This window comes from Orussus abietinus, unplaced genomic scaffold (assembly GCF_000612105.2).
Source record: "Orussus abietinus isolate OABI.00-Male unplaced genomic scaffold, Oabi_2.0 scaffold219, whole genome shotgun sequence".
Taxonomy (NCBI): Eukaryota; Metazoa; Arthropoda; class Insecta; order Hymenoptera; family Orussidae; genus Orussus; species Orussus abietinus.
In genome coordinates, this window is record NW_019394479.1 from 70,495 (window position 1) to 96,747 (window position 26,253).

The following is a 26,253-nucleotide window of genomic DNA, read 5'->3' on the forward strand; positions in this document are numbered from 1 at the left end:
CATATGAATAAGAAGAAAGTGTATTCCTGGCATACATGTGCTCTACACGGCGATACGTTAAGAGGAAAATATCTCTCTTCTATGATCTCGTGGACCCAAAACTCTACTTTAAGAAACACTCGAGATATGGGGCTGTCTAAAAAATAATTAATAGTATAATAATATTATTAAAACCGGAAGATTTTGTATCGATCTACTTTACTTCAAGTTTCCGTGGTATTTATTGATTAATTGAGTAATCTTAATAAAAAGATTTTCCAATGACAAGGAAAATTTGTACTCGGTGGTAATGTGCAAAATAGTATAATAATATTATAAAACCGGAAGATTTTGTATCGATCTACTTTACTGCAAATTCCCACGGTATTTATTGATTAATTGAGTGATCTTAATAAAAAGATTTTCCAATGACAAGGAAAATTTGTTCTCGGTGGTAATGTGCAAAGTAGTATAATAATATTATAAAACCGGAAGATTTTGTACCGATCTACTTTACTGCAAATTCCCACGGTATTTATTGATTAATTGAGTGATCTTAATGACAAGATTTTTCAATGACAAGGAAAATTTGTACTCGGTGGTAATGTGCATAGTAACATAGTTACTAAAAACATAGTTTATACTAAATTAGATTTTTAGTTAGGCCAAGTTTTTCATTCGCACTTCATTGACACTTAATTAGGACATTTTTAAAGTTGACATTGGACTGGGGCAAAATTCATAGCCTAGATTTGAGAAAAATAGAGCGAATTTTAGAAATGAAATGAAACAACCGCGTTGCACATAGGTGAGCTAAGAGTTTCGTGGGAATGCACTTGCGTGCACGATCGCGGGTAGGTATATTTAGCAGGAAAGGCATTTCGCGACCCACATACTCATCACACTAGGCAGAATGCCACTTATATGGTAGGGTCAGCCGTTGATTAAGAGTATCCAATGGAAGAACGAACAGATCATGCCAACAAATTTCCTCTTTGTCTCATTTGGAATCTCGAGTCTGAATAATTAAAATTAATCACATGAAACAGTGAATCAAAACACGTGACGAAGTAACTTTCAACATTTTCAAAATCCCATCCAAATGAAAAAAATTAAAAATCCACATTAAATCAGAAGTAATAATCAGCAACGATACCGATATAGCGACGAACATGTAACTTTTTGATTCAGGTTTCGGAAATCTAGAGTAAACAATACTACCTCGTGCACTTTAGGGAATCATAAAACACTCTTCCATATGCTAGGTGTCTAAAAATTCGATGAACGCGAGACAACTGATCACGAATAATTACTAAAGAATTGCAGTTTACTTGGGATTATTGGATTTAATATAAAAGCAAAAAATTACCATACAATCGCGATACGGCTTGACAAGAAAGCACCCCTGTAACTCTTACCCACCACTTAAACGCTAAAATTCGTATTAAAATGTGTCGTTAATGTGTTTGCAGTTCGATAAATTCAATTGTCAGAACAATTCCTTAAACATTTATCACGATATCGGCGGACGCGTAGGCAAGGCTCGTTCGCCTGTTTCGCGACGATGTCGGGCGCGCCTTGCTCATTTATCCCGCATCGAGCGCCTTGTCGAGTCGTAATTATAAATCCCAACTAGTTAATGGGAAGTTAATGGAGGTGGACGAGGCGGAGGAGGAAAACTCGGAAGGTCATAGTCATCGAATCGACGGCCGAGCTTCGGAGGAACAAACGGTCGTTCCCGGAACAAACGATAACCAAGGCCGCTGCGAGGAACTCCCCTCTCTGCCCGGCTCTTCACCTGATTCTCTCCACTCCCTTTCTCTCTCGTGTCCATGCACTTTTCGAAGTTGAGTTCGATTCTACGTTTTAGCAAGATCATTAAGGTGATGTGACCGTCGATCAGGTTGTGTTTATAAAACTTTTCTCCCCACTCGGTTTACCGAATGGTTTGAAACGTTACAACGCGAATAGGGAGACTATAAGGAAGATCCTGAAACTCATGAAATTTCAATTCCTTTTAAATTTGTTTGTAGGTATTTTAAAAATAGTTTATAAAAAATGAAATTTCGCGAGTTTCGGGACCTACTTTAGGGTCTCCGTGTTCACGTTTTAAAATATGAAACGATTTGAGACACCCAGTTCGTAGAAAAGTTTTATGAACGATTAAGCTTTCGGATGCTACTTTCACATCCCCTTAAGGTGATGTGACCGTCAATGAGGTTTTGTTCATACAACTTTTCTTCCAACTCGGTTTACCGAACGGTTTGAAACGTTATAACGCGAATAGGGACACTATAAGGAAGGTCCTGAAACTCATGAAATTTCAATTCCTTATAAATTTGTTTGTAGGTATTTTAAAAATAGATTATAAAAAATGAAATTTCGCGAGTTTCAGGACCTACCTTAGGGTCTCCATGTTCACGTTTTAAAGTATGAAACGATTTGAGACACCCAGTTCGTAGAAAAGTTTTATGAACGATTGAGCTTTCGGATGCCACTTTCACATCTCCTTAAGGTGATGTGACCGTCGATGAGGTTTTGTTTATAAAACTTTTCTCTCAACTTGGTTTACCGAATAGTTTGAAACGTTACAACGTGCATAGAGAGACTATAAGGAAGATCCTGAAACTCATAAAATGTCAATTCTTTTCAAATTTCTTTATAGGTATTTTAAAAATAGATTATAAAAAATGAAATTTCGCGAGTTTCAGGACCTACCTTAGGGTCTCCATGTTCACGTTTTAAAGTATGAAACGATTTGAGACACCCAGTTCGTAGAAAAGTTTTATGAACGATTGAGCTTTTGGATTCTACTTTCACATCTCCTTAAGGTGATGTGACCGTCGATGAGGTTTTGTTTATAAAACTTTTCTCTCAACTTGGTTTACCGAATAGTTTGAAACGTTACAACGTGCATAGAGAGACTATAAGGAAGATCCTGAAACTCATAAAATGTCAATTCTTTTCAAATTTCTTTATAGGTATTTTAAAAATAGATTATAAAAAATGAAATTTCGCGAGTTTCAGAACCTACCTTAGCGTCTCCATATTCACGTTTTAAAGTATGAAACGATTTGAGACACCCAGTTCGTAGAAAAGTTTTATGAACGATTGAGCTTTCGGATGCCACTTTCACATTCTCTTAAGGAGGTCCGAGACGAACTCTTTAACAGGTAAACTTCCCGACATTGCAGTTCATCCCCATTATTTAAAACTGTCTAAATTTTGTATACATGAATGCAAAGAAAGGGACCACTTGTTAATGGAAAAAAATACAGCTCAATGAGTCCATTTTTATATGAAAACCTTTTTCTTACTTCTACGTCTGATCCGAAAAGTTATAAATTACCCATGTTTTAAGTGACATACTTTTTAATATTTTTTCTGAGAGCTGGGATCTAAAACTCATTCCATATATACGATATTATAGTTATTACAAAGTATACATTTTTACAAATGACAAAATACCTTAACAAAATACCAGAAAATACCCAAAATACCCCAAAATACCCAAAATACCCCAAAATACCCAAAATACCCAAAACACAAAATACCAGAAAAATCAGTTAATATGTTACTTTTGCTTTGTTTGGAACATGAAACAATTTGAAAAGAGAATGTATCTTAAATATTTTTTATAAGTTTAAGGTACCTAAGTTGGGATTTTCCATCCTTCAGTTAATATGGCGCAACGATAACGCCCCATTAAATCCAGCTCGCATGTGCGTTTCCACAAGAAAACCTCGGTCGGTAATGCGAGCACCCGACGCCTCCTCGTCGATAATTTATCCGTCCTTCGAGGCAACTAATAATTATCAGTTATTAATGCCTTGGAGCTCCAAACTCGAAAACGACGTTATCGCCATAGGCAGTGCTCTTATCGTCATTGTCAAGTGCAGCGGGGTCTCGCATAAATACGTAATATTCCGACGAGTGTTCGAAGCAGCTCTTAACCAAAGTAAGATTTCATCGGTACGCCGAAAGAAAGCGCGGTAAAGTCACCTGATAGCCGATCTCTTATCACCTCGCAAAAACATGTCCAATTGTTTGAATAACTTCTGAACTCATCTTCCTCGTTCGGTTTCATACATTTCTCATGATAAATAGCACCTCCAAGAACGACTCTTGATTTAATCATTTAGATCATTCACTCCCTTATACTCTAGTCGGAGACACTCTAGTTTATGCAATTTACCATTTCTGTTTTTTACACGCCCTTCAGAAGAAATCAATACCCTTCGTTATTACGCAGCTAAATATTGCCCAATACCTGTATGATTAACGAATCTCCCGTCAAAACAATTCATTGTATCTATATCGTACCTAGAACAAATGGTAATATACTAATGATGCAACGACCTCATTTACTTTAACGTTGATGTTGATTATCTTATTAACAGCTTTAAGTGAAAAAGCGTTATAGAAACCGTGGAATAGTAATTGTCATTGCATTTCAATTTGAAACATTTCATAGCACTATTTTATAGAATTTAATTTTTTCATGACTTGAAGGGTACATAGGCGTTAGAGGAGATGTACTTAGTTATTTAAAAATGATATTGAATGTAATCTCACTCAGACCGTACCGCACTGTTTGCACTTATTTTTCAATGTAATACTTTGACTGCAACGAACAAGAAGATTAAATAAATTGAAATTGAAATAAAATATAGAAATTTACAGAGTGTCCTATTTTAATCAATCTAGGCTAACATTTCGTAACCTGTGGGAGATATTAAAGAATAAATCAGTAAAAAGTAGCAGAGTTTGAAGGGGGGAAAAAAAATGCAAGTCATGATTTTTACGGGAAGGTCATTTTTCGAGGTCATTTCAAGGTCAACTTAATTCTTTTCAAATGGAAAGGACTATTTTTGATATCGGCAAATAGGTGCTATTTTCTTATATTGAATTTTCAAATTACAGAAAGTAATAAACTTCACTACAAAACAAGAAAAAGAGGATTGAATAAATTCACCTCCTATTACAGTTTCAGTGTTTTATTTTTAATAAATAAACAACGTTGCCGAGAATTGTGTTAAGCACCAACAAAAGCGTAGGATACGATTAGGATCGTATGATAAAATTGAGAATGATATGAAGTAAAAAATAAAAAGTTGTTAAACATTGGTCAATTTACCCCGTAAGACAACTTGTCTCCTCGATGTATTGTTTGAGTCACATGTGGTATAAAAATAATTAAAGGATCATACGTATGGAATGGAAGAGACATGGCTCTTTCACGGGCGTTGGTTATTGCTTAAGGTGGTACATAATTTCATACTCCTAATATTTTTTCCTTTCAGTTTTAGAATGTAATGCATCAAACGATAACTATACAGGGCATAATGGGAACATCGCCGCGCACGTGATTCGCGTTTCTCGATAGAGCAGAAACGTTTTACGTGAAAATTCACGGGTGCGTACCACAATGACATCCTAACTTGTGACTCTCAACTTTTACCCGATGAGGGGACGTAAACAAAATACCCGACACGGGACACCGTACTGTGCAGCTCTATCGAGATTTATCAACCAACACCTCCTCGTGGTGGAACGCGAGCTTACTGCGCCATGATGCTTCATGGTGAGCGGCCAAACTGGACAAGAGTAACTATATGCACGCGAATGTAACACGAGAGGACCAAAAGGGAACACCTCTGATGAATGATCCTTCCATGAAGCCAAAGGACGTAGAAATTGAACGAACGCTGATAATACGGGGATTAAGACCTGTTCTGCGCGCATTTGCATAAGCACTAGGGACGATCAACGGGGTGAAATATATAGGCAGCCTGGGGCATCGTGCTTTGAAGTGCCTCAAGTTTGATGCTCATCGATGTTTGGCTCTTGAAATTACATTGTACCTCTAAATAGGATTACAGGTTTGATCCGAGAGCAACGTGTTTAACTTTTTCACATGTAATCACCCCATATCGCTGTTTAGATAACTGCGATCATCTTTTCCTTTCGAGAATAATTCTTTCTCTGTCTTGATATACATTCGAATTTCAGACGTTGGATCTTTTTCAGTAATTTCGCGCTGATATCAACATTTTTAGAAAACAAAAATATCATCGCGCTACATTGGGACGAATACGCAATCATTTTTAAATGAACTATATCTTATCTTGGAATTTCAAACCGATGAGGTCATTTATTGTTCTCAATGTTCTGCAAATCCCAAATGTAGTGTCTAAGATGTGAGAATAGACGTAAGAGTTAAATAAAGTTTAGAAATTCCTCGGGCGAACATTTTCTATCCTTAATATTGTAATCGGTAAAGTTTATATAAAATGTTGGTATCTGTCAAAATAATTGCCCGAAAAAAAAGTTAAATTTTACGATCAGCACTCCACGCTTCTATTTTTAGTCATTTAGGTAGAAACTATTTTATACTTTACAATGCATTTTTAATAACGGGATGTTCGCAGAATTACTTTAATTCTACAAACATTAATTTTGTATTTTTTATTATTGTATCGTCATCGGAACCACGTATTTGAGCAAAATTATCGCCGTCTTTCTTGTGCATTTTTTGTGAGTCAAGTCTAATAATTTCTGATTAGTACCCGTTTAACACTTCCGACACATTTGTAATTTTAACAAGTACTAATCAAAGTAAGAACATTTTATTTTGCTTAAGCAAGTCATCGAGTCGTAAGAGAAAGTTAAAGCATCGCAAATATTTATTATCGTTTAAAAAAATTAATTGTTGCGTATTTATAAATGTACATTTTGTTCCTGTTAATAATGAAAACAATGTTTTTAAACTTGCAACTTATTATTTTCAATTGTATGCGAATTTCGTGCGGACCTATATGCCGTGTCAATTTGCCCCGGGTACAGAGCAAGTTGTCCCACCACGCCGGCGTGCTTAAATAATTTTTTCTTTAATCTTGTGAAAAAGATTAAATAATCTAGGACTGCAACTATTGTACCTGAACGTATGCCCAACATTTTGATGTATAGCACGTTCGAAAATTCTCATTACCTCACTCACAATGAAACATAATCAAAAAAGTTGGTCAACTTGCCCCGGTCTCCCTTACACTGTAAAATATAACAATTTGCCCCATAATGAGGCAAATTGTATTAAAAATATCTATAAATACGACAAAAAACGACAAAAATTGTCGTTAAATACAAGGAAGATGTATAGGCAACTTGATTAGAATATTCTTTCCGGAAGTCAGTACCACTGCTTAATCACCCTATGAAAAACTGACTTTGTGGACATTGAAATACATATAAAAAGTGATGTAACACAAATTCTTCCAATGCATTTTTAACCAAACTACATGCGGAAGATATTCCGTGACTAGGTTAAGAGATGTATTGAGGTGGCGGCGTTGCACGTAGCGAAAGCTTTCTCATTGTAACACCTTACTCCTTGTAAGAACTGCAACTACCCTTGTAAGAACTACAACTTTCCCCTGCCCATGCCCCCCTTTCAGGATATTCACTTTTTTTTTTTTTTTTTTGGAGTACGCGTCGCGGCATCTTACACAACAAGGATATACCGAGAAAATCCTAACGTTCAGAGAGCATACATTACGTGTTTTATGGATATCGCATCTATCGCGCATGGCGTTTGCCTGGAGCGCCACGTGCCGTACACTCGACCCTGAACCGATCATAGAGAACAAACGTAAAGCGGCTTACACATAAGCATTGTCGTTACGTTCTTATTGGTCGATTGCTTATGCTTACATTTATGCAAATCTCCGTGCACCGACTCTAACCGAATAGTCGTCATAATTTTTGAAGCTGCATTCCAAAGGAACGTTTCGACCGAATGCAAATGCAGGGAGCTCGATTCTCGAGAAAATAAGTATCTCGAATTAAAGGCAATTGCGAATTGCTCAGCTGCATGAATAACGTCTGTGGACGTTCTGCCGAATTGAAACGCTTTGGTTAAAAAATGGCATCCTGGCGAAGATCTGACGATTAACGCATCAGGTGCGTAAAGCTGGCACCCCACCTTTACAAAATTCAAATTTCTTTGTCTTAACATTTTGTGCTCTTTATGTGCTAATTATGTGCTACGTTTGCAAATTTTGTGCTAGCTCGGTTTTTGGAAAAAAATTCAATTTTTCTGTGGGGGTGCTGGGTACTAATAAAGCTAGCACCCCCACCATTAAAAAATGTGTTTAAATAATCAAAAATAGGTGAAAACTTATCAGCAAATTATGTGCTCTCCGAAAATCATATTCATAAATTAAAATTTTACGCATCTGAACTCATCGGGTGCTCCCGATACATTTTGACCGGTAAATTGTACAAGTGTGCCCACCTGTGGACAATGGACGTGTCAAGTAATTCTCAAGAAACGTCAAATACAGTGGACCCCCGTATAACGGTTCAATTCAAAGATAGGTTTAAATATGCATATACGCATCATAGTTATGCGCACCTCATATCAGAGCCTTCGATAATTGTATATTGATCGAAATACAAGAGCTCGACGCCATTTTGGTTCTGGTGTGGGCTGAGTTAAAAAATTTGTTCCAAAAATCCAAATTTTGAATGTGTCAGGACAATTCTTAGATGATCAGGAGTTATGTGACAAAGTTTCGGACAGTTTGGTCTAAAACCCTTAAAAAAAAGTATTGTATTCGAATCGACTGATTTGAAGAGAGTTTCACTTCACCTTAAGAGTTATACGGGGGTTTACTGACTTGTTTTAATCAATTTTCGGACAGAGACGGGTTGAAATGTTAGCTAGTCATATGTGGTCGAAAACTAAAAATACACGTGACTGAGATTAATTCATCGTCGACAATCAATAGTTTCAAAACAATCTCGAGTGCTCTTTTTGGCTCTTTTCCAAATGACTCTGAACGATAGAATTTCATTTAGAAATTTTTTTATAATAGAATCATTTATACGCGATAATGACCTAGATATTTTACGATACTTGAAACATTAGTGTTCATCGCTTAACAATATTCATAATCAAGTGAAATAAACCCTCTTTGTATACGTTTAATCGAATCGCGAACGAGATTCGCAGGTAAATCGATCGCGTTACATATGTAACGCTTTCGTTGTACAAAGTGCACGCTCACAAGGAAGATATAAATCAAGAACAGCGCAATTTCAGGCTTGATTAATATTCCATGTCGTTATGATTAATGTTTCGATAGTTAAATAAGATTATTTCATTTGCAGTCGGGTTCTTCGAGTTCTCTGCCAGAGATTCGATGAAAAGCCACCCTACCGGCCGAGCGCGGAACTTCAAGGAGCGCCGAGGTATTTCGGTGGCACTGCCGCTCGAAATACCGGACGCCAGAGAATTTATCGCGGATTCTTTGGACAAATTTAGCTCATGGAAACACACATTAACAACAAGAAAACACGCCTCACCCGTTCGTCGAGAAACCGTCGGGATTTAATAACCACAGAAGAAGAGCAACGAACGTTCTCACGTGAAGAAAAATATAATCTGGCGTATCATATGATGCAATTGCGTGACGCAATATACATTAACATTGAGTATATACGTAGAAAAACATCTCTTCCTGCCTACCCAAGCTTCGTTTAATCTTTATTCTTTGAGTTTTTTGTTTCTTTTTTTATATCTTTCAAGGACTACTTTGCAATACCAAATATTACATTTAATTCTGAATACGTGCGAATGTAGGAAGTCCACCCGAATAATTTTTCTTCTGGTAACAGTTCTTTGTAGAAACTGATGACAGGCAAAACATGTTATTTCCCCCGCAGCAACAAGATCGTGCGTACCTTACGAAATCTTATTCTTTAAAACGTATCGTTGCTAATAAGAGATTACACCGCGTCGCGACGTACACAAATACAGTCGATAGATTTAACACTAGAACTACCAAGACCGGTCAAAATGACTGGTTTCAACTGGCCCATCGTATAAAAAAAAATCCACCGGTAGTTCTAATGTTAAAACGATAACAGTGTTCAATTCTAATGACTGGCGACCCGAATATCCGTAGTTATCACCGTCCATATCACATTGTATAGTTATACATACGTATCAGGGGGGCCGGAAAGTAATGTCGTTTCTGCGCATTGAATTTAATGTAAGAAAACGACATTACTTTCCGGCCCCCCTAATAGGTACTACCGTTTTGATTCCTAATCGTCGACGTCTTTTTAATCAATACGTCTGCTCTTTTACGCAAGTCTGGGATGTTTTAATTACACGATAAATTTACAGTGCCGGGTCGGGCGTCGTGGGATTTCGGACCTCATAATTGGCAATCATAATTGCGTCCACGCAAATGACGTTAACGGTCGCGTCGCAAGATGCGGCGACGAAGCGGCAAAACCGGCGTAAAGAGAACGGAAACGAATCGGTGAGAAGCAGATGGATTAAATTTCGAGAGGGGGTGGAGGCGCAAAGGGTCGATACTCGAAGGGATCGCTTGAGCTACTCGCCACGAGTGCTGCGGCGCCGCTAGCGCCTCGACAACAGCGAATAACGGAATCCGTGTCGACGCCTCTCTGACGTCACTCCACCGTGCGTATCATGTCCACCGAGATTCAAGGGCCGGGTTTATAACCAACGAAAAATTAACTTTGCAAGCGCCATTCCTTAATTGCGGCGACCTAAACATTTCTTGCCAACGAAATTCTTTGACCCTAATCAAATTAATTTTGTAGGAATTATCAGGGCTGCGGCCCAAATTATGGCAATTACGACCGAAAGGTAAACCAAGAAGATGTCACAGAATGTACCGCGAAAGTGGACAACGGCGAAATTACCGATACGTTCTGCTGGAATCCTGCTCATAAAGTAACATCCGCGACAATCTGATGTCACTGCAATATGTGACGTTTGGCTTTCCGGAATTTATAAGCAGACATTGGCATTGGACTGAACTGTTCCTCGTTATTGTAATTATCGGGCTGTACGTGCAATTCTATGGAGGGAGGACTAAAGGGTTACGTAATGACTATGGAAAAAAATACTTAAGCCGTCTTAACGGAATGTCCAATAATAAATCTAACAAGATTCTACAGATATATTAAATCTTGTATACCTACTGACACTCGCGAGATCAGATAAGATACTCCAAGGTATTCTAATGAGTACGTAAAAATAAACAATTTCTCTTAAACGTTAATTAACGATGAAATTTATCTTTCCGAATTTGGATATTTTTACATTTCACTTTTTTGGGTACAAGCAGGAGAGACGTGTAATCTCAGTAATAACGAAGAGAGTACATTGAAATATATCCGACTACTAGTCTATTGACTCGTACCTTCTCGTACAATTAATTAAGTACATTGACTTTTTCATTTGACTGTTTTGTTCTTATCATCTAAATGTTTTTGCACCGGAATTTATCTTAACGTTTCATAGCTACGTAACGTAGAATAATTTTCTTAAAGCGAGCAAAACTACTTCGTGAGAACTTTGACGCCAATTATTTCATCATATTTCTATAATCCAACAAAGTGCACGATGTAGCCTTATGTTATTCGCGTTAATAGTACCGTTTCCCTCTTTCACCTTATTTAACGTTCGTGCGATATTAAATCATATTTAACTCGCTAGATTGAATTATCATCGAGCGCTATCCATACAATATTGTTATAAATTTTCTCTCCATCGGTGTCCTTAATATCGAAAAGGTCAGAGTCAACCGGAGAGGATAAATTAATTGAAGATGACGGCGACATCAGGCTGAGACTTTAAACAAACTACTACCGTTCTAGATTCTCTCACAAAGGATATAACGCCCGATAACGAAAATCCGAGGCAACGTAATTTATAACTTGAGCTCAAACAATTTCCCGCATTTTTCTTTTTCATTATTTCGCGTGAAATTAAAAATGAATTCTGAAAACTGCACAAAACTAATCACAATATTCCATGTACGTATTTAATTAATCTCCAGGCCTAAACGAATTTTCCTTTTTAATTCTAAATATTTGACAAATTTCCGTTCTCACTAACAACGGCAAAATAATTAAAGGAGCTAATATTTAATTAATCTCCAAGCCTCAACGAATTTTCCTTTTTAATTCTAAATATTTGACAAATTTCCGTTCTCACTAACAGTGGCAAAATAATTAAAGGAGCTACGTAAATACGGTATTGTCGTATATTTATTGATACTAATCACTCGAATATATATATGCGTTGCTTTCCAAGAAGAAATATTAATTGATACGGAGGCATCTCTCTGGGCACAGGGACCGATGGGAAAGAGGAAAAGGGAGGACTCTTGAAGGTTCCTGAGCATCCATATAGAGGTGAGCCAGCTGTGCGCCGTTATCTCGCATCCTTCTCTAACCGACGAAGCGCTGCATTAACTGTCGCAGAGGAGTGCGGTCGAGCGGCTGACTCCCCTAAAGGACCGTTCACACTGGACCCGGCACACGATCCTCGAAAGGGGACACGCGTGTTTTACGGAGACTTTCACCTTGTCGCTAACCGGACGGAAGTTAAGCTCGTTTAAAAGAAGTATGCCAAGTGTTAGGGGGTGTATCCGTTCAATGGTTGGGAGCTTCATTGCGTATCAAAATTATCACGTATTTGGATAATTATCGTTACATGATTGTTCGTCCGAAATAAACACTGGCTATAGAATATTCTGAATCGGCAAATAATACCTAATCGTGCCTGTAAGCGGACAAAATCAAACAATAAAAAACACTGAAATAGTATTAGGAACTCGCAGGATAAAAAAAGTGTTACGTTCTTACATTTTTCGCGGTAGGAAACAAGAAACTTAACGTAGTCAGATAATATTATTCAGAGTGACTTTAATAAATTAAATCGATTCAAACCCTACGTATGGCATGTCTAAAGCTCTATTTATAGATAAATAATATACGGATAAACATTTAAGGCACATATCGTATGTACTTGTATTGGTTAAATGTCCCAAAAAACATTTCCTCTATTTCCCCATTATTACAATGTATATATTGATGTCATTTAAGTCTTTTAAAGAAATTGTATGATTAAAGTAAACGATATAAGCGTATTTTGCTACGCCGTTGAAGATATGGATTATTCAAATTTAATTGACGTAGTTGCTTCAGAATTGTTGCGCTAGTTATGTTAAAATCATTCGAAGTTAAGTTATGGAATCAAATACGATTTCGATCGTAGCCAGGGTGAAACGGTGTGAACGGACCCGTAGGACGTATCTCGACGTTAGAAATCCGTCGGTGAAAGTGTTTAGCCTGCAACAGTACTTGACTGCTTGGTGCGCCATAGCGGCTTTACTAGAATGTCGAATGCATGGTTCGAGTACACGAGATGCCTTCTGTACATCCATTACCCATTCTTAAGAGCTGCTAATTGATATCCAGTGATTTGGACTGCCATGCAAAAATATCATTTTGACCCTCGTTATTCAACATTTGTTTACATTTATCCCCCTTTTGTATAAACACACGTGTATGCATTAGTACAATAGTGACGACGTCAGTAAAATGAAATTTTGGACATTGAAATTTTCACACTGTGGTTATTTTTAATAGAAACGTCAAACATTTGAACGTACTTCGGGAAGCAACGTGCTTCAATGTAGAAGATAACATGTAAAAAGAAAAGAAAACTTATAACTTCGTTACATGTCATTAGCGCGTCATACTTGTTATGGATAGTTTTAATGAAACGCTACGAGACAGTTTATATCGAGTTTGATATCGCATCGTGATCATATCAGAGAAAAACTGAAATAAAAACGAATCTATCAGAAGATTTTTTATTTTAAAACGAAGTAATTTAAACCTATCGCTAATTGAATAAGATCGTTCTGAATAGAATAGTGAACTTGTAAATAAATTCCATGTTAAAAAATACAGATCGATTTATCTCTGTTAGGTTACGTTACCGTCCTGGTCAGAGCAGAGAATAATAAACGAACAACCCAAGAATTGACGGATCGAGCACTTGTTAATTACGTCGAAGATTACCCACAGTGTGGCTCACTTATCCGAGTTATATTATCTCGAGAATCCATCATAAGTGGAAGTACCTGTCAATACTGGCTTAACGGCGTGAAATTAATCTCTAGTGACGCTGACATATTTAGAGATTTCCATACTCTTATTATTTCCATTTATTATGTAACTTTTTTTTAATACACCGGAACGTATACTCAATTATATATAAAAAATAAAAAGTTACATATCTATGATTTGTCATTAATTACGTTAGCTAATCTAATTTTTTGCTATTAAAAACTCAAAGTAACTACCTACGTGTAAACCCAAAATAGTTAACGGCTTCAATGATGAAAATACTAACGTTGGATAAAATTCTAATTTCCAAAAATGATGTTTGCCAATTCTTAACAAATTCCAACTATTCTAAAATATATCTTTTTTGGGAAAAATCAAGAATGCCTCGTATTGCTTATAGAATATTTTTCTACATTCCCTACATGTCTTTTTGCCAAATTTATTGTCTAGATACTCTTATGTGTACATTTTATTCAACAGTGAAATAAGTCCTAAATAATACGGTAATCTTGAAAATTAATTGAATTCATGTAAAAATTCAGTAAACAAATGTTAAGTGAGTAGCAAACAATGTGTATCTTTGCACTTAGGGCATTTCTACTTCTACGTGAAAAACGATAGCAATGACAACCACAATTACAATATCATCATTTTGTAAAGTAATTACATATTGAACGGCATGTATTAAAATTGCAGACTGGCGGAAAATAGTTAACGTTCAATCATAACGTTGGAAAGATCACTCAATAATATACTAAATTCAATCATTTCCGCTTCTTCAACAAGACCTTTAACGACTCTTTGTCGTTAAAATCACAAATTAACGTAGCAATTATTACTGCAATCCACGATACAGTAAAACCGTCTTAGACGGTTACAACTTTACTTCCAATGACAAAAATAACGACAAGCCTTACCCCTCGGCGATGCTAATTGCAATTACACTCATTTTCGAATGGTTATTATTATCACTTGAGAGCACGGCTTTGATACGTTATCAGTCCTTAACTGATATCCAAACGAACGCGTGCCTCGATGCTTTCTAGATTTCGTTGGGCCTCCGGTCTGGGTTTCTTTCGGCGAATTTAAATTTCAAATTCGACGAGTGATCACCTCGGGTCCTTCATATATTTGAAAATATCGGAGAATGGAAAGGTCGACGATGATCACCAGCTCGTTCTTGCTTTACCGGTTCCCCTGGTCTGCCACCCGATGTACGGTCGACGGTGTTGTACCGTTAAGCTCGAATCGCGGGGAAAGTAAGCACGCGCTGGCTCGGTGAAGTTTAGTTTAGTTTAGTTTAGTTTAGTTTAGTTTAGTTTAGTTTTCTTTGGTTAGTTTTAGGCCTTACCCTAATCACGATTTCTTTGTTTTATTGTGTTATATTTTTGAAACGGTGTTGTACCGTTAAGCTCGAATCGCGGGGAAAGTAAGCACGCGCTGGCTCGGTGAAGTTTAGTTTAGTTTAGTTTAGTTTAGTTTAGTTTAGTTTAGTTTAGTTTAGTTTAGTTTTCTTTGGTTAGTTTTAGGCCTTACCTTAATCACGATTTCTTTGTTTTATTGTGTTATATTTTTGAAACGGTGTTGTACCGTTAAGCTCGAATCGCGGGGAAAGTAAGCACGCGCCGGCTCGGTGAAGTTTAGTTTAGTTTAGTTTTCTTTGGTTGGTTTCAAGCCTTGCCTTAACCCTTTTAGTGCCGGAGAACGATATATCGTCGTTTTACAAGGGCTAATGACTTCGGCCGGCACTAAAAGGGTTAATCACGATTTCTTTGTTTTGTTGTATTATATTTTTGAAACGGTGTTGTACCGTTAAGCTCGAATCACGGGGAAAGTAAGCACGCACTGGCTCAGTGAAGTTTAGTTTAGTTTAGTTTAGTTTACTTTGACTGGTTTCAGGCCTTGCCTTAACCACAATTTTTTTGTTTTATTGTGTTATATTTGTGAAACGTAATTGACTCCTCTGTTTTTTTCACTCTTTCGGTGTTTTGTCGTGTTATATCCTTGTTTAATCGGAATTTCGCTTAATTGCGTTCAATTTCATAATTGCGTAGTTGCGTAGTTGCGTAGTTGCTACTGGAGACTCTCGACGATGCCGGTGACGAACATCCGTCCACCACCGAGATCGCCGGGCGAATCCGGACTTGATGAACACAACGCGAGGGCCGCGCTTCACCAGAGACTTAGAAATTAGGGACGTCCCTGATTTTTGGAAAACGGCTGGAGCAATAAAATTCAAATTTATGTAATAAATAAGCAATCAAAAATAAATTTTGGTGTATGATTTATACGGTTATGCTGATGTGGCGCTGCTAGCTTTAGGGACGTAAATTAGGGGACGGAACAGAAGAACCAAGGGTAATGCCCGTTTACGCTAAGAATTGCAGTCGGCCATGTTAGGCTGTGTAGTTCCAACTCGATACGGCTGGGTTCTTCCCTTTCTAACTTTATACGCAACCGTATGCACATACCGATTTGCGTTACCGAGGCCACTTGTGTAGGTTGGACTCTCTTCGCTATGTTTCTACTATCTGTCAATTCGTTATGCAGGAACAATATACAAATGGTATTTACGTTACCGCCGCCATCTTGCGTTGCGCAGTTTCGGCTTGTTACGTCTCGTTTTGATAACATCGTTAATACAACGTTACTCTTACAAGGAAGGTATCCCAGGTCGATCCCTCCGATTTCATTTCTGTTATAATATGTTATAGTAGACTAAAAACTAAGCGACACGTATTTTTTTTTTGAGAAATGAAAAATATAATTTTCTAAATTAAAAAAAATTAAAGGGTGAGCCACCCCTCACAGGAGTTAGCGCTCAGGTGAAGTTGCCCCGGCCAATATTTTTTTTCGGGAAAATCCAAAGACACGTGTTCATACACAACATATATATTTTTCAGATTTTTAGACTTGAATTTAACCATTTTTTGCATAAACTTAACCATATTTAGGGGTGGCTCACCCCTTAACTTTTTTTTGTTTTAATTGAGAAAATTATATTTTTCATTTCTCGTTATGAGAAAGCTTTTTCAGGTGGATTGGTTAAAAAATATTATGTTCTTATGGTTGAAGCTGCCAAATCGCCCCTTGACATGCCTTACTTTGGATGGTGGTTTCACCCCCTTAAAGTGTTTAATGACAGATAAAAAAAATACCCGTCGCTTAGTTTTTAGTCTACTATAACATATTATAAAAGAAATCAAAAAGGAGAGATCGACCTGGGATACCTTCCTTGTTAGTTACGGCAATGATTGTATAAAATACTACTACGTGGCGTTATTAATTACTGCAATTATCATTTTCGTCTCTTAGACAATTTTCGCTTTCCGTTTCTGGCATAACATTGTGTATCCTGGTGTTTCATTCGCCGTTCTTTCATTCCGAAGTTCTTGTTCTTTATTTTATTTTATTTTATTTTTTTCACGTTCTGGTAAAGTGAGAGAAATCTTTTGCAAAGTGGAATGTCATCGATGAAACGTCGACGGGACATTTCAGAGACCTCGTCGACTCCCCGCGTTGCACAAATTCCGCGAGCCCGAGATTCGTCGCCCCGGTGAAAGCGCCCCCGCCTTTCTTCGCGAGGATTATTGAGCGTTGACTGGGGTTCCGTCGAGTCTTCGAGTAAAAAAAGTTGTTCCTTCAATGTTGGATTGTTGCCAGAAATTTATGAAGGTAAATCTCGATCGCGAAGCGCTTCAAAATATGCTATTTCAAGGCATTTCCCGGTTACTGATCCCATTAATACATAAAATTTCCACGTACTATAGAGGAATTTCCGATGTTTTTTTTTTTTTCACAAAAATTAGATACCAGTTTATTCTAATTTAACGTTAAACATTCAATGCGTGTAGGGATTATTATCGCGGTAGATATATTTAATATTTGATTATAAACCTACGTACGCGAATACAAATTGGTATTTTTAAAGATTTCTTCAAGTAGTTATCTCTTACTTCCCTTCAAAATATGCTATTTCAAGGCATTTCCCGGTTACTGATCCTATTAATACATAAAATTTCCATGTACTGTAGAGGAATTTCCGATGTTTATTTTTTCACAAAAATTAGATACCACTTTATTCTAATTTAACGTTAAACATAATTTCGTTTCTTGTTTTAAATCGAATCAATGCGTGTAGGAATAATTATCGCGGTAGATATATTTAATATTTGATTATAAACCTACATACGTAAATACAAATTGGTATTTTTAAAGATATCTTCAAGTAGTTATCTCTTACTTCCCTGCACAATTATCTACCGCGGATGGTATAGTTTCGTTAACAGACAATTAAGTTAGACAAAAGAATTCATAGACCAAGTATAATGGCTATAAGAACTCTTAGGTAATGGAAAATCGTTGGCGTAAAGATATTATCAATTCCGACACGAGGAAATGTAAAAATAATCAAGGTGCTAAGTCGAGCCCGCTAGAATCAGTAACCGGTTTAACAGTGAATTTTATCTTAGGTTGGTAAAAATACGAAACCGATAATGTCCTACTTTGCGCGTGAAGTCAACGATATCTTTAGATACATCACGAAGTTAAAATACTCAATGTGATAAGAACGACTCTCCTCTTACGGAATTGATAGAAATTAACCCCTTTAAACATTACATAAACCTCACCGATTTTCGAACTCATTTTAATTTCAATTGTAGAAAGAACGTCATATTGAAAAAAATTACCCGTTGAAACGGTATGATGTTCTCAAAAACAAAAATTAAGTTAAAATCCGTTACCGTAATCATAAAAAATACAACCCAATTCTTTCAAAGATATATTTTTCACGGTAATACATATCTTGCGAAAAGCAATCCCATCCCTAACTGAATTAAACCAATTTACTTCCGTATGCACAAGGCTTCTTTGAAAACCGTCTTTTCCATTGTTTCAGCAGACAATACCGACATTCGTAAGAACCATCGCACACGAGGGATAGTCAATGACCGACAATTTTACGGTCAGAATGTTCACGATAGATTCTTATGGGGCACTAACACAGACGATTAAGGTGAAGTGAAACACGTCGAGGAACTTCCTCGACGTCGATAAAGAAGATTTTTCTAAATGCCTACGTTGCCGACGTCCGTTTTTATATTGACAGCTGTGTTGAATTATAACGGATATCGTACCAAATGGCATACTCCACCTGTCGTTTTCGTACAATAAATATCAAGAAATCGAAGTAAAACTCCAGAAATCCTCTGGATTCATGCTTTCTGGGGCCTTAATTGACTGCAGAGAGACACCCTGTGCTACCTGTGATTTCCAGGTCAATTAAATATTCACTCCGAGACCTCGTATTCCCACAATTTTAACATAGAAGCGCATAAAACACTTTTTTTGCCTTTATCCCGTTCAAATGCGAGTTTATCGATTACCACAGTGTTCTAAATTATCGTAAAATTGCCCTGAGCCTTTCGTTTCTCATATCAGAGCCTTCGATAATTGTATACTGATCGAAATATGAGAGCTCGACGCCATTTTGGTTCTGGTATGGGCTGAGTTAAAAAATTTTTTCCAAAAATCCAAATTTTGAATGTGTCAGGACAATTCTTAGATGAACAGGAGTTATGTGACAAGGTTTCGGACAGTTTGGTCTAATACCCTTAAAAAAAAGTGTTGTATTCGAATCGACTGATACCTTAACTTCCCCGCTGAAGGATTTTGCAGGACAGTCAGGCCCGCGGTTGCGATGAGGTTTGCCCAACGCGTGGGAATAATAACAACGGATGCATATGATTTCTTTTCTACCATTCGACCCTGTCCTAGATCGAGACGTAGCCGGGACACGGCCGTTACGTTCACCGAATCGCGGCGAAGCGCTCACGATTTTCTCTGGTTAAAAGCCACGCCGTGGAGGACAAGATTCGACCTAGTAAACACTTCGACCGTTCTCCGTGGGCTCTCGATTCCGACGTTAACATTTAATCGGGCGTTATTTCGAGCCGCGCAAAAAATTTCCGCTCCCGCTTCCATTATCAGGCACATGCGCGTGTATGTAAACATATCGCACCTGAAATTGTAGCACACCGCAATCGAATTCAATTATCCGACCAGAATACGGAGGCAATCATTGGTTATTTATTTTGCATATTTCGTTAAATTTTACTATCCTTTAGTTTAAACGATTCCTCTGCAATTGAGAGGGAAAATTACAATCAATTGAATAATCCCTAGTAGCATAGAATAATGTCTAAATATTTCCTTGTAATCTTTGCTAAATATCTCAAACGACAGATTTTTTAAGATTTCTTGTAGATTTCATTCGAAGATATTTGAAATATTTGTTGAAAATCTCGATGACATATTTAGTTTCAATAATTTATAAACATATAGAGAAATTATATTTTTTAACTTATTAACATAATAAAAATACATTTTTTACTTCACGACTATTATCGGACACTTCATTTGGTATCAAAAAACACGAGAAATTTTTCTAATATTTTCGTTCCGCTATTTCATTATGGGAGCAAAACGTGTGATTTTGATTTTAAATATTTTTAAAACGTTTATAATGTATTCGGCAGATAATATTTAAAAAATACTTGTATTAAAATGAAACGAAATGTTTTGTATATCTGGTAGAAAAATATTATGAAAACCCATGGAGCTAATATTATATAGATATTATAGAGATAATATTCTCAAGTAAACGTTTGGCAAATATTTCAAATGTCTGCTAAATATTTACAAAATGCACGATATTCGTTCAATATATAGAAAATATAGGACAAATATTTTGTGCTACTAAGGATGATGCACGAGCATAATTTTGATAGCGGCACTGATGTAAGTCCTTGTACGCGTTAAAAAAGTGTTTGAATATCTCGAGTAAAGAGTTGTCCACAACACAAACATTTAGTTGAAACCCGGGAAAATCAAGCGGGCAGTGGAATTTATTTCCGCCGAGCTAACAGTTGTCGTTTTGTTTTGCTTAACTCTGCATCCGAAATTCCCAAGTACACAACTAAGATATTCCGCCTCGAGACTTCAAAAACTTGCTAATCGTTTGTGTACACCAAGCATAATGGTAACCGGGAAATCTGTACCTGTGGATTTAATCTTATTTATGCAATCTTCGGAATTGGCGTTATGAGTAACGACAAAACCCTTTCCCATTCTTTCGGTAACGGGCTGCGACGGTACAACAATTAATTGGGAATTTTACCTTGTCATTTTTTTTTGCTTTCACGTTCCACTTTATCGTTTTTTATTAACATAACGCTCTTCTCTTCAATTCTTTTCTATCGTCTCACAGTTAATATCGATTCTCGGGCTACTTGATCGTTAGTTAAAACATAATGTTTATTTCATTTCGTCAGTTGGATGTCGATTGTTTTATAAGTATTCTTGCATTCTACCGCAATGAATTTAAATAAAACACAGATTAAATTTAAAAGCCCAGAAATGCAAATAGAAAAGAAAAACAAATGAAATGTGCCAATGTTGAATGAATAATTCACCATTAATATTTGATTATAAACCTACGTACGCGAATACAAATTGGTATTTTTAAAGATTTCTTCAAGTAGTTATCTCTTACTTCCCTTCAAAATATGCTATTTCNGAATGAAATCTACAAGAAATCTTAAGAAATCTGTCGCTTGAGATATTTATCAGAGATCAAAAAGAAATATTTAGAAATTATTCTATGCTACTAGGGATGTGGACGTTAAATTAACATTCCGATAGCGATCATATTTTCACGTAACGGATAATTAAACGCTAATGAAATATTAATCGAGTGGACGACGACAATTCGACATACAGCTATTGAAGCTTGTTGTTTAAATGAAAATACATTCAGTAGATTCCAATGCTAACTTTGATAATCTGGACATGTGACGCGAGCAGGAGTTAAAGGTGTTCGAAGGAACGAACGTTTTATTTCATCGATCATACCGAATGCTATTACCAAACCCGTAACTGGATTTGTACTCTCGGGAACGTACGTTAAGGTTATAGACAGTATCGGTGACTGGCAATTTATTAAATCAAAATCTATTTAATTATTTCACTTAAAAGCTATTTTCTGGAGAGCCCCCGCGATTTACCAGAGCAACCTGGGTAAAATAACTAATCAACTAACATTCAACTACTTCAAGTACCCTCGTACTATATGGAACTTCTCGAGCTCTTCGTCTCAAGCCTCGGAACACGCTCGACAAGTTGGTTGAGTCTTTCAAGAAAAAAAATCAAACCGGCGGATGAGCGCAATGCGTACATGCTACTGGTGCAAAATTGATAGGTCTCTTTAATGCCTAAATTTCGCTGAAAATAAATGTACATTCTTTTTATATAGATTGTACGGTAAAACATGGCTTCGTATTTAAATGTATTAAATCCGAATTTTCTGTGTTTAAATATCGTAAATCTTGATTTTTGATGTTCTAACACTTAATCGTCAATAGTGAAACGAAAAAAGTAAGATCGTTTCAAGTACCCTTGACGTAGACAAAATTTATTTTCTTTCCATTTTTCCGTGCTCAAAACTCCTTTGCAAGGAAATTTTCGCTTTTCTCGCGAAGCATTGATAACATGGCATTCCTATCTACTTCCTATAACTCCTTAAAGATGAAATTTTTATTTGCAAATATGTATGGGCAACCATGCATCTATCTTGTTTTACAAGATTTGCTTGCGTTCTCAATGATTGAATTTTTGTGGCAAGACTGCGAAGCGATCTACCGAATACAAATGCATGTGTATCTATTTTATTACATGACAAGTGTACCCATCGTTACCGAAGTCGTCATTTTTTTCCCGAGTATACCTATTACCCCCGGTTAAGGTGTTATAAAAGGGTCGTTCTATATATATCGAAACATCAAAATATTTATACAACTTTTTACAAACTGGGTGCACCGAATCATTTGAAACATTAACACGTGATTATGGACGTCCTAATGAAGGTCTGAAAACTCAGAAAATTTCATTTCTTGAAAAGAAAATGTTTTTTTTTGGTTTTTATCCGGAATAAGTAAACAAATTTTCATTTCAAAAAGTGAAATTTCACATGTTCCAAGACCTTCATTAGAACTTTGTGATCACGTATTAATGTTTCAAATTATTCGGTGCCCTCACTTTAGAGAAAAGTTTTATAAATATTTTGACTTTTTGATATATATATTCACACATGACACTCTCATAACACCTTAAGAGATTAATTACAAAATCTACTTACGCTCCGTCAAAATAGAAAAATCCTCTCTCTACTTCTACAGACCTTTTTAAACCGAAAACTAGCGACTCGTCGTTTTCGCGCCGATATCAGTGGCACATATCACGAAGCTTTGGCGAGGATCGATCTCTTGTCAGCTTTCAGCGACCACGTGGCTGCCCAATACGAACGCAAGCGCGTACGGGTGCGTACTATGTGTACGGAGCGACCGCACGTGCTCGCCGTATCCGCGACTAATGGCGAACAATGGCGAACGATTGCATCATCTCCCCCTCCCAATGGGGAGCAACGGCGGCTCTAGCAACCTATGACGACCGACGACGGGTCGTACGCCGGTGACGAGCGGCGCCTCCGCTCTACCATCCGGCGACGTCATCCCCCGGGTGCACATGCGCGGGCGTGTAGGTAAGCTACGTACCGTAAACCCTGAAACGGAAGTGACGCAAGATTGCCTACCTCGATAAGGTCCCCTTGAGCAGCGGATTCCTGTCGTCATAATATCCCACGGACGACTTCATCTTCAAGTAATCCAAGTATCGGGCACGGGGCACTCGACACTGCCACTACGGCACCGCATATCACTGTGCGCGCGTGAGAGGTCTACACGTTCTTCTCCATCCACCCCTAATGCGAAGGTGTCGCGCGACCCTCGGGTTCGTCTTCTCGCGGGTATCACTATGGGATCTCCTTTCTGGCTTCTTTCGGGACCCGGACTCAGGGAACTCGGATCCTGTCGGTCCAGAAGACCAAGGAGATGATCCGGGATCTCTGAAGTAAGTCCTTCTCTTTCTTTGGAAACGATCCAGCGTTCGATGCCGTCCAAGTCCGTGGAATTGGCGCCCTTTGAGTTTTAACCGGGATAGTAGGATACAAACACTCGAGTGGAATAGGAACCACCCGGTGGCAGGGATATTCTGCTCGGCGTTACATTTGCGTAGGAATTCCCCTTCCTTTTGCTCCGACTTTGAAGAGTTTTCCTGTAGAACTGAGAGTCGACCTTGAGCTCCGTCCGGTTTTGATGTATTCAGGACAAGCGTTGACCGCTTTTAGGGTAGGAATGCTGGCTCCACGATCTGGTCTGTCGGCAACGTAAACTCAATGGATAGGGTCTAGATCATTTTGACGTGTACGGAGATCTCGGAGATCCCAGGACGCTTCCTCGAGTCCTCGCGCGACGGTTTCCTTTATCGTCGGACAAGAAATATGTTGTCGTTGGATTCTTGCCGACTGGGCTGCTTCTTGGGCGTGTCCAGCAATCTTCTACGATAAAGCTAGCACTTAACTCCCGAGAACGTATTCTCGGTCGGCGAATTTTAAACCTTTCGAGCCGAACGTCCTTTCGATTCTCTACATCTGATAGAAGATAGCAACACGTAAATATCCGACACCAAGGAAGGTCTCCGGCGATCGAATTTGCCCCCAATTCTGCATAGTTCCCGAGCTCTCCGGCTTTCTTCCTCTTCCCCTCTTTACAGGACTCGTCCAGGCGTAGACTCTCGCTTCCTAACTCTCTCCATTTGGACCACTTCCAGGATACGGGTTCAATCCTCTGCACCAAAGTTTCCCGTGTACTCGTCGATACCGGAGGCAACTGCCTCGGCGATACCTTCCGAAACTCGATCGGTCACATTTTTAAGTCTCCGCGATCCTCGCGATTCGCCCTCAAAACTTCTAAGCGGTATACAAACGCCTCGGGAGTTTAAATCTCCGGACTCCGCGCCTCGTTCGCGCCCCTCCTATCTTTTCTCCTAGCCGTGTTGAGACCTCGGCTTACTTCCGGGTGCGCTAAGAGTAAATTGATTCTTGACTCTCTCTCTCTCTCCGGTTGGGTTACCTCCAGGGTGTGGGTCGCGGCACTCCGCGTTGCCGCTCGATGCGTGTCCTGCTACCAGCCGGGACCTCTCCTCGGCAGTCGCGTTCCCAACGTCCCTCGGAGTCGTCTAGTTGGCACGTAGGTCGTCACGTATGCGCGTACGAGGCACCGTCTCGAACTCGATGCGATCGCGGCGGTCCTCCCGCGGCGACTCGTTACGGCAGGTTGACCTGTGAGCGAAAAATCGTTCCTCTAGAAAGTCCCGTCGCGCTCGCTCGCGCTCTCTCCTTCCCTCCTCCGCTCCCGCCTTCCGTCTCTCTCGCGCGGCGCCCGGTAGACGGGTAGACGGTCCGTCGAGCACGCGGGAATTCCCGATCGAATATGGCCGCCGCCGCCGCCGCCGCCGCCCGATCGGCCGGTAACGTCGGTCGCCTTCCGTACAGGTTACCGATCGAACACCTGGCATGGCGGCGCGGCACGCGGATTTAAAGTAAACCCGCTCCCAAAGTGCTGTGACTTTAAACTTTCGTGATGGACATGGATGGATTAGTTCCTCCTTTTGGACATTAGAAGTCTAGTAAATTCAAAACTATTTAAAAAAAAAATTGTTACATAATAACTTTAATAATAATAATAATAAAATAGTTACATTATAACTTTAAACTTTCGTAATGTTGTATGAATTCGTCCTTTTGGACATTAGAAGTCTAATAAATTCAAGACTATTTAAAACAAAAATTGTTACATCCGCGGTATCTTCGTTGAATCGAGTTAAAAGGAACAATCGGATTCGGAATAATGATTTTCGATATGTTAGCGAAACATTGATATGATTTCTTTCCACATGGCCGGCATTCAAATAGTTATTTTTGCACTTTTTTTCAAAATGTATATTTACTTTCGCCAATGGTGGATTTATTTTGTTTGAACATGTTAGAGTCGATGCTTCAAATAGTTATTGCCCAGACTTCCAATAACACAACAGTTAGTTACAATGTCGGTATGTTTGTGCAGGAAAAATACGCCGATTAATTCCTTTTGACGTACGCGATAACATTCTAGGGAGATCGAACATATTTGATAGAAAAAGAAAAATAACGAAGTGCTTTTTAGCGACTCTGCTGTAGAAACCGCACGAAATAGATAGCAGGACACGACAATTTTTAGTAATTAGTAGACATTTTCAATCAGTTACGTGGAAATTGGGGTCCTAGAAAATTGCACCGGGTGCAGGGTTGAAAGCTTAAAATTTAGATCGACATTATTCGGTAGAAAGTTATTTGAAATATTCTCCAACTTTGCG

General features: G+C 38.1%; 1 protein-coding gene across 1 annotated transcript; it reads left to right on the forward strand.

Moving 5' to 3' along the window:
• Window positions 1–3,737: 3,737 nt before the first annotated feature.
• On the forward strand, window positions 3,738–9,374 carry LOC111673986. The gene is made up of 2 exons (XM_023432491.1): window positions 3,738–3,937; window positions 9,151–9,374. The coding sequence occupies exons 1-2, from the start codon at window positions 3,805–3,807 to the stop codon at window positions 9,372–9,374; spliced, it is 357 nt and encodes a 118-aa protein (XP_023288259.1). The 5' UTR covers window positions 3,738–3,804.
• The last annotated feature ends 16,879 nt before the right edge of the window (window positions 9,375–26,253 follow it).

What these genes read in the sequence shown, in the direction of transcription:
- LOC111673986 (XM_023432491.1), top strand. Translation starts at nt 3,805, where the DNA reads ATGCCTTGGAGCTCCAAACTCGAAAACGACGTTATCGCCATAGGCAGT. An exon ending in CGAAGCAGCTCTTAACCAAA is followed by an intron (nt 3,938 to 9,150) that starts GTAAGATTTCAT and finishes TTTCATTTGCAG; the next exon opens with TCGGGTTCTTCGAGTTCTCT.